Here is a 14,570-nt window from a genome sequence, read left to right as displayed (position 1 = left end):
AGAGCGGATGTATTATCCTGTTTAAAAATTGTCTCAGTCTGTTGGGAAATGGCCATTCTCTGCAGATTCAGAAACTTTCAAAAACATTTTAAATTTGGTGGAAAGTTAATCTTATTGTATTTTGATATGTCTTTGGTATGTTATGAAATATATGTTTTCCTGAGAAGGAAAGAAAAAAAAAAGTGAGTGAATTTCTGGTATGCGAGATGAGATGAGCTTGTGTGTGTGTATCGCTGTAAAAATGACCTTGGTGCATTTTTCTTTCTGTATGATAATTATTTAAGCTAGTTTATTAGCTAAGAAATCAGACGTTGTAATGAGGTATTTGAAGTTTGATTGTTATAGCTTTATTTTAAAGTCATAAGCATGTTTTTAAGTATGTGTGTTATTAATAGCAGTTTTTAGTTTTAAGTGATTATTGTTGTATGCAAATAAAAAAACTGTCCACCTGTTGCGGCATATAAATATATTGTTTTTGCAAGTGAACTAAATAAGGGATTTGTGAATGTGCGGATGATTGAGTGACCTTTGGTCATGTTCGGGTAAATGAAAAGGATAAACAGGTTGATTCAAGTATGTTGTATTTGCAAGATTTGTGCACGGTTATAGGCTGTATATCATTAAAATGTATCTAAAAGTATTTGGGTCCGTTTCTGTTGCAAGTAAATTAATATGCAGGTCATGATACAGTAAAGCAGTAGAATTTGTGTGGTAAATAATACAAGCAGCCTAAATCATGGTTAGGGTATACGTATGTAATTTACGTGACAAATGGATAGTCCTTAAAGGGACAGTACACTGTAACATAGTTTTGGTATTAATGTATTTTCAATGGTTTGTTATACAAGCTGAATAGTATAAAATGTAGTAGAAGTTGCATTTGTGAGTTTATTTGTGTATATATGAAGTAAATTGCAATGGGTTGAATTTCAGATAATAAGTATATTTTATTGTGTACCTTATCTTATATTTGTCTTTAAAATCAGAGCTCAACGCTTAGACAGAGCAATGGAAAATTGTCATTTTATTATTTAAAGGACCAGTTCACTCATGTGAAAGGAGTTCATGAGCACCAATAACACTGCATTAGCAGTTTGCAAAATATATTTTTTGAGACCTTTCTTTGTGTTATTCCTTTTAAATATGCCGTTTAGATAGCAGATATTTACGCAGTGTAACTTAATTCTCTCTGTAATGCAAGCTGAATTTATAAATTGCCTGCAATCTTGGTGTTGCGATCTGTGAGACTAGCGGAAAAGAAAAAAAAGGAGAGGAGAGAAAATATTTAAAGGGATACAGGCAAACTGATATAAAATCTGAGATTTTAAGGAAATATTTACAGAGAAGACAATGAGGTTTACTGTAAGCCTAACACTAGGATATTTAACTGTGTCAGCAGTTTCAATTAAAGATTATTCTTTAGTAGAAAGCTTATTTTTTGTTATATGCAATTGTTATATTTGGCTAGAGAGCTACAAAATGGTGAATATCAAATTATAAACAAAGTTGAACCAAATAATTGTGTTGTTACTAAAATTTTGGTTATGTAAAAGTATAGATTGGATTCTAGAGCTTTTCACAAATTATTTGTGCCACACCTGATTTATTTAACAGTGGCTTTGCATGGTGCATGCGGGCAGGGGCTATATAGAACAGTGGCTGTACCATTGTTATCTGATCTTTCCCAAAATAGGATACTTAAGTGTTTGTGTGTTTCTTTGTAAATTTATGGTTCAGGATTTTATTTGTAAATATGCAACTGGAGTTTATTGGTCATCTGCAGTGATTGCGTCATTAGTATGATCTCATAGTATTGTGTATGGTAGAATTTGCAGAAACCAGGGTATAGATGGTTGTTATAGGATTTTAATTATTTACAGTGTTTTCCGAGTGCTGTGTTTCAGTGAATGTAAGTATATGTGTTGAATTTCAGGTTTATTGTGGTTGTTTAAAGTTTGTGTCGGCTGTTAATGTTTTGTGAAATGGACAATTGGTTTTAAATGTTTTCTAAGAGATTGTGATGTTTTTCTCTTTTGTGACTGTGTGTGGAAGCGTGCTGTATGAATGGCATATTGAATAGTGAGGTGTATTTGATTTTGCTTGCTATTGAGAATAGTATTCTGCATGCATGCGTGGAGTGCATGATTTGTCTTTTAGTTTTGTGTTATCTTGTGTTTGCGTGCCACATGGGATGTTTCACGCAAACAAGGGGGAATATTGATGAGTATTGATGAGTATCTTTATGTGATTTGGGTGATTATTATTTTAAGTAAGAAAGTGAACCTAAAATGTTTTTATTTTTCTATTTTGTTCTTAACACAATATTTGTATTTGCAGGATGAGATCATGCAGCTGTATCCAGAGATTAAAGACACTAACTGAATTATTTTTGAGTTTTTCATATTTAGGTAAAATCTGTACAGATAAAATTCAATAGTGCACTCTCCAAAAGATTGAATGCAAGTAAACCTTTTAAAGGGAGAAAAATGAAGATAAAAGACCTTTTGTCAAGCTTGGTTTAACCACCATACTGCAGTAAAAGTTGCTAAACTATCTTTGGATCCATTCTTTGCATTGCATGCTGGTACCGGTTGATATTGAGGACCTGTTACACTGTTACAGGTTCAACCAGTTAAATTAGGGGAGTATTGTTTTAACTTGTTTACTTATATTGCTTGTTTTGTATGCTCTTGTATTTGTGTGATTTTTGTTGATCAAATTAGTTATAAGAAGTCATATAGTTTTGTCTACAGAAAAGCATGCCTTATTGGTATTAGTGCACATTGTAGTTTATGTACTTAAACAAAGTAACCCTTTAGATAAGCGTAACTCTAAACCTTGCAGTATTGTAACCTATTGAATGGCCCACTGAGTATAGAAAATATGTTTGCACCTTTATAGTTTAAAGAAAATGCTGCAATATATCAGACTATTTTAGACCCTTCCCCCTATGGAACGCAATGAGGACATGTCTCAGCTAGAAGTTTATATTAATCATACAAAGAGAAATATTTATTTAGGGAGTAGCATAATTATAGTTTATGAAAGCAAATGTATTTTTCCCTTTTATTAATTGGTATGGTATCTGTAATATGAATTTGGCAATTCCAGATGTTTGTCAAATAAAGGACTTATCTTACCATATAGATGTGTATACTTTTAAAAGATTTTGTAGTTTTAAATGATGTTATGATTGTATTCTTTCCTCATACAGGAGTGTAAGAGAATTTAGGTTGCAACAATAATTAGTAAACTAGTAGTGTTTATATCAGATGAGATTGTTGACTATTAAGATTATAGTTGGAGAATTATAAACATTATAGATAGTAGCTGTGCAGAATAAAGCAACACTAGGTTATTTGTGTTAGTAGTTCTAAGAGAAAGTGTAAAGAAATTCATTTTTGAGAACATATTTTTATTGACTTTTTTTAAAAAAAATTTTCATTTTTGTTACAGGACAGGCCTTCGCATAAGTTTTAACATAGCCATTCAGCCTCTTGATGGAGTCTAGCAGTTTTCACTTGCTTAGTATTCATGAAGTATCATTTAAATTGTATAGAGAAGCTGTAAGTTATTCTCTGTAAAAGTATCAATGTATTTAGTTAGTATTATATATCAACGTTTTCTTGATTTTAAATGACATAGGATGAGTTAAGCTAAAGGAATTGTGATGCTTAAAAAAGATGAAAGAAGTTTTATTTGGACATAATTGTGATTGTATCAGGGTGTGTACTCATCTTGTGCTGTTTTGTTTCCTTCTTAGACTCCTTCTGACTCGAGTGTCTGCTTACTATGGGGATCCACTGGCTACCCCATGAACAAACCATCAGACTTCCAGCATCTACCTGCGGAAGAACACTGGATAAGCACCCCTACCGCAAATGAACTTTGTTAAAGCAAAGTGTCTGAGGAAGGTGGAGTGCTCTAAATAGACAAAAGACTGTTCTTAAAGTGATCAGATGCCACCTAGAGACATTTGTGCTGTTCCCATGTCATGCTTCACTGTGGAGAGTGTACAGAGCAAAGAATTGTTGGACATATTGGGGGGGTGCTAGCAATGCAGGTGGAGAAATAAAAGATGCAGCGTAGTGGTAGATCATTGCTGCGTGGTCTGAATTACTGTTCTCTATTCTATTCATCTCCAGGTGGTACGGTGGGCCCAAGTCCTGACTGACACTCCCCCTCTAAAACCAAAACCTTACAACAATCATGTGAACATCTCACAGCACGTCTAGAACCCTTCCAGAAAAGAAAGAAAAATATAGAATTGATAAAGTTCACAAAACTCTGAAAGAAAGACAACGATAGGGATCGGTGTCATCCAGTCAGCCAAGACCTCCTAACAATATAAGAAGGCTTTGAAGCAAACAACTGAAGGATACCACTTCAGTAACAGATGAAGGAATTCTACTGTCCAGATCTGAGATTTCAGCCTCAGAAACTACCGGTGAATCCTCCTCACTAACTTGGAAGAAGACAAACCTGTGTAGCAGCATGTGGAGCAGAAACCCTCTTATCTGAGACTTAAAATGTCCTCTTGACCCTGAAGTAAAGGAAAACAGACCAAGCCACAGATACAGCAGAAGATTCCTGAACTTGCAACTTCTGTAAGCAAATACACTCCTCCAGGAGATTGAGAGGAACCACAGGGCACTGCCTGTGGCACCATATAGGCTTGGGACATAAAAGGATAAAGCTGTGGCAGTGCCTTAACAGCAACATCCTTGGAGACCAAGTTCAAACCAATCAGTACATTTAATAGCATTTGCAAAATCAGAGGTGAAGAAAAAATAAATGTTAAAACCAATTCTTAGTTGAGCAAGCCTTCCACACAACTTCAGCATCAGAAGAAGGAATTATACTGCCTGAATCCGAAATTTCACCCTCAGATGCACCAGAAGAACCTTCATCCTCAGACTTCTGAGAGGAAATACTTTGATTACCCACTTCAGGATCAGAAACCTTACTTACTGTTTATTTAAATGTCCTTTTGCGTTTTCCTTGCAACATGGGAAAAACATAATTTATGTAAGAACTTACCTGATAAATTCATTTCTTTCATATTAGCAAGAGTCCATGAGCTAGTGACGTATGGGATATACATTCCTACCAGGAGGGGCAAAGTTTCCCAAACCTTAAAATGCCTATAAATACACCCCTCACCACACCCACAATTCAGTTTAACGAATAGCCAAGAAGTGGGGTGATAAGAAAAAAGTGCGAAAGCATATAAAATAAGGAATTGGAATAAGTGTGCTTTATACAAAAAAATCAAAACCACCACAAAAAAGGGCGGGCCTCATGGACTCTTGCTAATATGAAAGAAATGAATTTATCAGGTAAGTTCTTACATAAATTATGTTTTCTTTCATGTAATTAGCAAGAGTCCATGAGCTAGTGACGTATGGGATAATGATTACCCAAGATGTGGATCTTTCCACACAAGAGTCACTAGAGAGGGAGGGATAAAATAAAGACAGCCAATTCCTGCTGAAAATAATCCACACCCAGAATAAAATTTTTAATGAAAAAACATAAGCAGAAGATTCAAACTGAAACCACTGCCTGAAGTACGTTTCTACCAAAAACTGCTTCAGAAGAAGAAAACACATCAAAATGGTAGAATTTAGTAAAAGTATGCAAAGAGGACCAAGTTGCTGTTTTGCAAATCTGATCAACCGAAGCTTCATTCTTAAACGCCCAGGAAGTAGAAACTAACCTAGTAGAATGAGCTGTAATCCTTTGAGGCGGAGTGTTACCCGACTCAACATAGGCATGATGAAATAAAGATTTCAACCAAGATGCCAAAGAAATGGCAGAAGCTTTCTGGTCTTTTCTAGAACCGAAAAAGATGACAAATAGACTAGAAGTCTTTCGGAAAGACTTAATAGCTTCAGCATAATATTACAAAGCTCTAACAGCATCCAAAGAATGCAATGATTTCTCCTTAGAATTTATAGGATTAGGACATAATGAAGGAACCACAATTTCTCTACTAATGTTGTTAGAATTCACAACCTTAGGAAAACAATTCAAAAGAAGTTCGCAGCACCGCCTTATCCTGATGCAAAATCAGAAAAGAAGACTCACAAAAAAGAGTAGATAATTCAGAGACTCTTCTGGCAGAAGAGATGGCCAAAAGAAACAAAACTTTCCAAGAAAGTAATATAATGACCAAAGAATGCATGGGTTCAAAAGGAGGAGCTTGAAGAGCCCCCAGTACCAAATTCAAACTCCAAGGAGGAGAAATTGACTTAATGACAGGTTTTATACGAACCAAAGCTTGTACAAAACAATGAATATCAGGAAGATTAGCAATCCTTCTGTGAAAAAGAACAGAAAGAGCAGAGATTTGTCTTTCAAGAAACTTGCGGACAAACCTTTATCTAAACCGTCCTGAAGAAATATAAGTCTTCCAGACTCTATAATATATCTCTCTAGATACAGATTTACGAGCCTGTCACATAGTATCAATCACAGAGTCAGAGAAACCTCTTTGACCAAGAATCAAGCGTTCAAACTCCACACCTTAAAATTAAGGTTTTGAGATCCTGATGGAAAAAAGAACCTTGAGACAGAAAGACTGGTCTTAACGGAAGAGTCCACAGCTGGCAAGAGGCCATCCGGACAAGATCCGCATACCAAAACCTGTGAGGCCATGCTGGAGCTACCAGCAGGACAAACGAGCATTCCTTAGAATATTGGAGAATACCCTTGGAAGAAGAACTAGAGGCGGAAAGATATAGGCAGGATGACACTTGTAAGGAAGAGATAATGCATCCACTGCCTCCGCCCGAGGATCCCTGGATCCGGACAGATACCAGGGAAGTTTCTTGTTTAGATGAGAAGCCATCAGATCTATTTCTGGGAGTTCCCACATTTGAACAATCTGAGGAAATACCTCTGGGTGAAGACCATTCGCCCAGGTGCAACGTTTGGTGACTGAGATAATCCGCTTTCCAATTGTCCATACCTGGGATATGAACCGCAGAGATTAGACAGGAGCTGGATTCCGCCCAAACCAAAATTCGAGATACTTCTTTCATAGCCAGAGGACTGTGAGTCCCTCCTTGATGATTGATGTATGCCACAGTTGTGACATTGTCTATCTGAAAACAAATGAACAACTCTCTCTTCAGAAGAGGCCAAGACTGAAGAGCTCTGAAATTGCATGGAGTTCCAAAATATTGATCGGAAATCTCACCTCCTGAGATTCCCAAACCCCTTGTGCCGTCAGATACCCCCACACAGCTCCCCAACCTGTAAGACTTGCATCTGTTGAGATTATAGACCAGGTCGGAAGAACAAAGAAGCCCCCTGAACTAAACGATGGTGATCTGTCCACCATGTCAGAGAGTGTCATATAATCGGTTTAAAGATATTAAGTGAGATATCTTTGAGTAATCCCTGCACCATTGGTTCAGCATACAGAGCTGAAGAGGTCGCATGTGAAAACGAGCAAAGGAGATCGCATCTGATGCGGCAGTCCTAAGACCTAAAATTTCCATGCATAAGGCTACCAAAGGGAATGATTGTGACTGAAGGTTTTGACAAGCTGGAATCAATGTTAAACTTCTCTTGTCTGACAAGGACAGAGTGAGGGACTATGTAATTGGTATTACTCAAAGCGCCAACAAAACACCTGTATGCCTGGGAGAGGTGAGACCTAGCTCTCACCTAAAAGAACTTAGATAGTGAGGGGAGGGCCCAAGCGCCAACTAACGGAGGCTAGGTGTACTAAAAGATCTAGATAAGATTTGTTACAATCAATATAAAATTTATTGCATTCAAATTAAAAATTCTTAAAAATCAGAGAATACATATACTCATGGATCCATGGTTAGTAACATGAATAATAATACAATTGACATTAAAACATAATTAAAAGCAATAGAGGGTCTATATCAGTGGATATATACTGGCTTGTGCAGTGTGACCTCTAACTGATGGTCTGTTCCGGTTAGGTCTGGTGGGACCGGGGGTTAAAAATGATATGCGTGATAAGGAATAATAATGGGTGTCTTTAGAAAAAATGTTCACCAAATTTGAGTTAGAGGTTGTCACAAAATAACCCTGGTGCTCCTATTTGGATCAGAGAAGAGACCCAAAAAATGTGTGTGTAAAAAATGAGGTGGACAAAAGCAGTGCAGAAAGCATAAAGGATAAAATTGGATATAAACAAACTAAAAAACTGAAAAACTCTCAGGTGTAAGGTGGGTTAATATAAAACAATATAAAACAATAATATGAATCCCAAAAAAAGGCAATTAACAGTCTGTGTGCAAAAACCTATAAAGAAACAGTTGTTGCAAAGGACGATCTGATTCCCCAAAAAAATAATAAACAATGTTATAGTCTAAGTGCAAAAATGCAATAAAGAAACACTTGATGTGAAAAAGTCTAAGTGCGATATATCCGAATAGAAGCTGGGCTGCTGGCTCCTTAGTGCAGCTTGATGAAAAAAATGAGACAACGGTCTCGAGTGATAAGAAAAAAACTCCAAAGTGTATAAAAAACTTCAATCCAACCTGTGAAAAAAGCAAATAACAGCAATGTGCAGAAAATCAATAATAATCAGCTAAGATTGAAAATAAACTCACCAGTACTGGTGTCATAGATACTGAATCTATTCTAGAAACCTAAAAAGGTTACCCTTGTCTGAGGAATCAATGAACTGATTAGTAAATTGATCCTCCAACCATGAACTTGAAGAAACAACACAAGTCGATTCGTATGAGATTCTTCGAAAATGAGAAGACTGAGCAAGTACCCAGATATCGTCCAATAAGGAAATACCAAAACCCTGTTCTCTGATTACAGAAAGAAGGGCACCGAGAACCTTTGAAAAAAATTCTTGGAACTGAGGCTAGAGCCACAAAACTGGTAATGCTTGTCTAAAAAGAGAATCTCAGACACTAAAAGTGATCTGGATGAATCGGAATATGCAGATACACATCCTGTAAATCTATTGTAGACATATAATGCCCTTGCTAAACAAAAGGCAGGACAGTCCTACAGAAACTGAATGTTGGAATCCTTACATAACGATTCAATATTGATAGATCCGGAACTGGTCTGAAGGAATTGACCTTCTTTGGTACAATGAAGAGATAAAATAAAACCCCAGCCCCTGTTCCAGAACTGGAACTGGCATAATTACTCCAGCCAACTCTAGATCTGAAACACATTTCAGAAATGCTGAGCCTTTGCTGTGTTAACTGGGACACGGGAAAGAAAAAAATCTCTTAGCAGGAGGCCTTAACTGAAGCCAATGCTGTACCTTTCTGAAACAATGTTCTAAAACCAGAAATTGAGAACGGAATTGAATAAAATTTCTTTGAAGAAAACATAATCTGCCCCATACCAGCTGAGCTGGAATAAGGTCCGCACCTTCATGGGTACTTAGGAGCTGGCTATAGGTTTTCTATAAGGCTTGGATATATTCCAAACTGGAAATAGTTTCCAAACTGATACCGCTCCTGAGGATGAAGGATCAGGCTCTTGTTCCTTATTGTGAGGAAAGGAACGAAAAATGATTATTAGACCTAAATTTACCTTAGATTTTTTATCCTTTGGTAAAAAAGTTCCCTTCCTTCCAGAAACAGTTGAAATAATAATTTATTACCCTGGAAAGAAAAGGAAAGCAAAGTTGACTTAGATGACATATCAGCATTCCAAGTTTAATCCATAAAGCTTTTCTAGCTAAAATAGCTAGAGACATATACCTGACATCAACTCTAATGATATCAAAAGATGGTATCACCAATAAAATTATTAGCATGTTATAGAATAATAATAATGCTATAAAATTATGATCTGTTACTTGTTGCGCTAAAGCTTCTAACCAAAAAGTTGAAGCTGCAGCAACATCCGCTAAAAATATAGCAGGTCTAAGAAGATTACCTGAACATAAGTAAGCTTTTCTTAGAAAGGATTCAATTTTCCTATCTAAAGGATCCTTAAAATGAATTACTATCTACCGTAGGAATAGTAGCACATTTAGCAGGAGTAGAGACAGCCCCATAACCTTAGGGATTTTGTCCCAAAAAAACTCTAATCTGTCAGATGGCACAGGATATAATTGCTTAAACGTTTAGAAGGAGTAAAAGAATTACCCAAATTATTCCATTCCCTGGAAATTACTTCAGAAATAGCATCAGGGAGATTAAACACTTCTGGAATAACTACAGGAGATTTAAAAACCTTATTTAAACGTTTAGATTTAGTATCAAGAGGACCAGAATCCTCTATTTCTAATGCAATTAATACTTCTTTAAATAAAGAACGAATAAATTCCATCTTGAACAAATACAAAGATTTATCAGCATCAACCTCTGAGACAGAAACCTCTGAACCAGAAGAACCATTATCAGTATCAGAATGATGATGTTCATTTAAAAATTCATCTGAAAAAAGCGAAGTTTTAAAAGACTTTTATGTAAACTAGAAGGAGAAATAACAGACATAGCCTTCTTAATGGATTTAAAAAATAAAATCTCTTATGTTTATCAGGAACACTCTGAAAATTAGATGTTGACGGAACAGCAACAGGTAATGTAACAGTACTAAAGGAAATTTTATCTGCATTAATAAGTTTGTCATGACATGCAATACAAACAACAGCTGGAGAAACAGATACCAAAAATTATAGCAGATACACTTAGCTTGGTAGCTCCAGCACTAGACAGCGATTTTCCTGTAGTATCTTCTGACTCAGATGCAACGTGAGACATCTTGCAATATGTAAGAGAAAAAACAACATATAAAGCAAAATTGATCAAATTCCTTAAATGACAGTTTCAGGAATGGGAAAAAAATGCCAAAGAACAAGCTTCTAGCAACCAGAAGCAATGAAAAAATAAGACTTAAATAATGTGGAGACAAAAGCGACGCCCTTATTTTTTAGCGCCAAATAAGACGCCCACATTATTTGGCGCCTAAATGCTTTTGGCGCCAAAAATGACGCCACATCCGGAACGCCGACATTTTTGGCGCAAAATAACGTCAAAAAATGACGCAACTTCCGGCGACACGTATGACACCGGAAACGGAAAAGAATTTTTGCGCCAAAAAAGTCCGCGCCAAGAATGACGCAATAAAATGAAGCATTTTCAGCCCCCGCGAGCCTAACAGCCCACAGGAAAAAAAGAGTCAAATTTTTGAAGGTAAGAAAAAATGATTAATTCAAATGCATTATCCCAAATATGAAACTGACTGTCTGAAAAATAAGGAAAGTTGAACATTCTGAGTCAAGGCAAATAAATGTTTGAATACATATATTTAGAACTTTATAAACAAAGTGCCCAACCATAGCTTAGAGTGTCACAGAAAATAAGATTTACTTACCCCAGGACACTCATCTACATGTTTGTAGAAAGCCAAACCAGTACTGAAACGAGAATCAGCAGAGGTAATGGTATATATAAGAGTATATCGTCGATCTGAAAAGGGAGGTAAGAGATGAATCTCTACGACCGATAACAGAGAACCTATGAAATAGACCCCGTAGAAGGAGATCACTGCATTCAAATAGGCAATACTCTCCTCACATCCCTCTGACATTCACTGCACGCTGAGAGGAAAACCGGGCTCCAACTTGCTGCGGAGCGCATATCAACGTAGAATCTAGCACAAACTTACTTCACCACCTCCATCGGAGGCAAAGTTTGTAAAACTGAATTGTGGGTGTGGTGAGGGGTGTATTTATAGGCATTTTAAGGTTTGGGAAACTTTGCCCCTCCTGGTAGGAATGTATATCCCATACGTCACTAGCTCATGGACTCTTGCTAATTACATGAAAGAAAAGCAGACAGCGCCTTAGCTAATGATAGGGTCAAAAAGTCTATTTCTATAAGGTAAAGTTCTTTTAATACGTGAAGAACAAAAAGGTACTGAGGGATCCACCTGGGCATCAAAACATAAGCTACAGGTAACATCCTGCACAGCCTCCTGATCCATAATACAAAAAGAAATAAAAATATTTTTTTTTTTTAATATCTTTTAGCAAAGAATACAATACAGAACCAAAAAACGTTCTTAAATAAATGTTACCTTTCAATTTACCAAATAAAGGGGGGCGGAGCCGGCCACAGCACTGATCAGACGTGCAGAACTTGAGCTCCTGAGCTTAGAAGTTATAAGAAAGTAATTAACTAACTTTAACTTGACATAAACTGCCCAACTCACTGAAGCCTGGGGAATAACAGCTCCCTCCTATAGTTTGGGTCTTAATTTTATCTCTAGGCTGCTTAACCAAGGCCATATACCGTATAATCTGCTGAGGGAAATCTACTACCTAATCAAGAGGACTGCGGCCTGATGTGAGCTGGAGGGCCAGAGATCATACACGGACCTGCTGGAAGTCAATCCAACACCGAAGAAGGAGCATTGAACAGCTTGTGTGATGTGGACAAGGGACCTGGAGGTCTAACAAGGCGGCATTTCTATCTGTGTGCGGTTGCAAGGGCCTTTTTTCTCCTGAGGGTCGGGGCTCCGCTCGGAGAATCAGCCGCTACATTTAACTGCCCTTACCGGTCTTCAGCCACCCCCTTTCTGCACTGCTCCGGAGGGCCGGGAGCCGCTTACTTGACTTCAAGGTGCCAACGAGTGACAAGTGGCTAAATCGGACATACCCACATAAGCCAGCTTGTGGATGCTTCTCTCCTCGGACGGCACAGCTGACCGGAGAAGGGACCCAGCTCTGACCGGCATGGACGGACCTCCGATTTGGCCATAAGGGGAATCTGGGCTGCTTCACTACACAGCTCCCTGGTAAAGGCGCGAACGGCCGCCATCTTGGGCCTGCGCGCACCTACACAGGCAGCTACAGTAAAGACGGAGCATACTGCTGACAGGCTACTTTCCCGGCTAACGTAGCTAAGCGGCGTGTGACCTCTCTGGCATACAGCTTCAGTCCTGCTCAGTATAGCTGATAGTCGGAGGCTACTTGGAGACACCGGCATCCTTTCTTCACCACAGGGACTTGTTGCCTAGGCCTACCTACGTGGATATCGCAGGTAAAAATCCTTTGACATTTTGCACACACAAAGGGATCTCCTCACCCCTATCCACTTACCAGAGCCCTTGTAAGTTTGCCCTGAGGTACTCTCTCCCCATTTTTGGCTCATCTGGACTCCCACTGGGGCATACGGGTGACTGGTCATTTCATATCCTGCTGACACTCTCTTGATCTCTGGGGGGCCCTGGTTTGAACTGTGTGGATTCCATATGGGCACTTCATGAGGAGTGACAATATTGCCAAAAATCATTCAATGACTTTCCATTCTTTATATCAGCAGTTTAGTGTGGATAGCTCTGAAGTTTAGTTACTGGCTGCTGCGTCAGCTTATATGTCTCTGCTGCCCAAGAGCAGAGTGGAGTGTATTTATTTGATTTGATTCTATGCTTACACATCCTTCTCAAATGCTCTCTCTGTGCTTTCCTTAGTGCAAACTGCTGCACATCTATTACTACCTTCCCCTCCTTACATAAGTCTCCTCTCCTCCTTCTTAACTGGCACATGTAACTTACTGCATCCAGAGTCCCTCTCGGGCCTCCACAGTGAACTGCTGAAGAGACAGCTTTGCATACACTTTTTAATATACTCTCCATACACTCTACAGAGCAAACTGCTCCTCTACAATATTTACGAGTGTCACCTTTTTTGAATAGTGTTTTCCTAACAACTTTTGTCTCTCTCTGCAGGGTCAGTGACATAACAACATATATAATTGCTCTAGATGTGAATACTATCTTAGGGGCCTACTTGTGATATTTTTGTTAATGTAATTCTGTGTTGTTCATCCTGCTGCATTCCACATTGTAGGCTCTGGGTCTATGTCATTTTATTGTAGGTGTTATTGATGTAAACTGAGACACGCTTGCATATAAAACATAAACTTTCCCCTCAGGTACTAGGCGTGCCCTCTCCCCCCCTTTCCCGTCAGGCTATCGCTGGCGGGTCATATCCCCCTTCCTTTTCCCTGCATCGTCCTATGGTGACAACTTCCCAGGGAGAGGGCAGCACAAGGGTTTAATAACTAAGGGGGCTTAACCTTAAATTAAGAGTTGAATAAAATCACTGCCTTTGGATCTCTTGCAGACACGGCCCCCCCCATGGGGGATCAATATTCAGTGTGTATAGTCCGGTGCGCCCTAAGTGAGTCCATTTATAATATGCCAATTTAAGAAGGGCCCTATGTGCCCCCTCCCCCTACTTACATATTCCAAGAGGATAACATCTAAACATTGAGCAATACAGTGGCTATACTAGCGGTGAAGGTCTCAGCCAACATGTCGCAACATGCTAAGAAAAAACAAAAAAGTAACTTTGGGCCTAAGAAAACTGTGATGGATCATTTCCACCCGCGGGGACCAAGGGAATTCGTCAGATCGGAGGACGAACAATCTATTGCCTCAGACATGCTAGATGACCACATTGAGAGTAGGCTCTCTTCGTCCAACACTCCAAGCAGAAGCAAGGGGGACGCCCCGACCTTACCACTGGAGTCCATCCAGCGCATGTTCGAAAATCAGAATCAGACCCTCACTAGATGGTTTGACAAACTGGA

The 14,570-nt window shown here is 38.4% G+C and overlaps 1 protein-coding gene across 1 annotated transcript in view; it reads right to left on the bottom strand.

Annotated features, from left to right (window-relative positions):
• Positions 1 to 12,794, bottom strand: part of LOC128647247 (prolyl 3-hydroxylase OGFOD1-like) — a 38,448-nt gene extending 25,654 nt beyond the window's left edge. Inside the window, 1 exon segment of the mRNA XM_053700039.1 lies at positions 12,633 to 12,794. Within this exon segment, the coding sequence (XP_053556014.1) occupies positions 12,633 to 12,794 (162 nt within the window).
• Between the last annotated feature and the right edge of the window lie 1,776 nt (positions 12,795 to 14,570).

The sequence above is a fragment of the Bombina bombina genome, chromosome 2 (assembly GCF_027579735.1).
Source record: "Bombina bombina isolate aBomBom1 chromosome 2, aBomBom1.pri, whole genome shotgun sequence".
NCBI lineage: Eukaryota > Metazoa > Chordata > Amphibia > Anura > Bombinatoridae > Bombina > Bombina bombina.
Note: the sequence above shows the minus strand (reverse complement) of the source record. Positions and strands in the feature narration are given on the sequence as shown.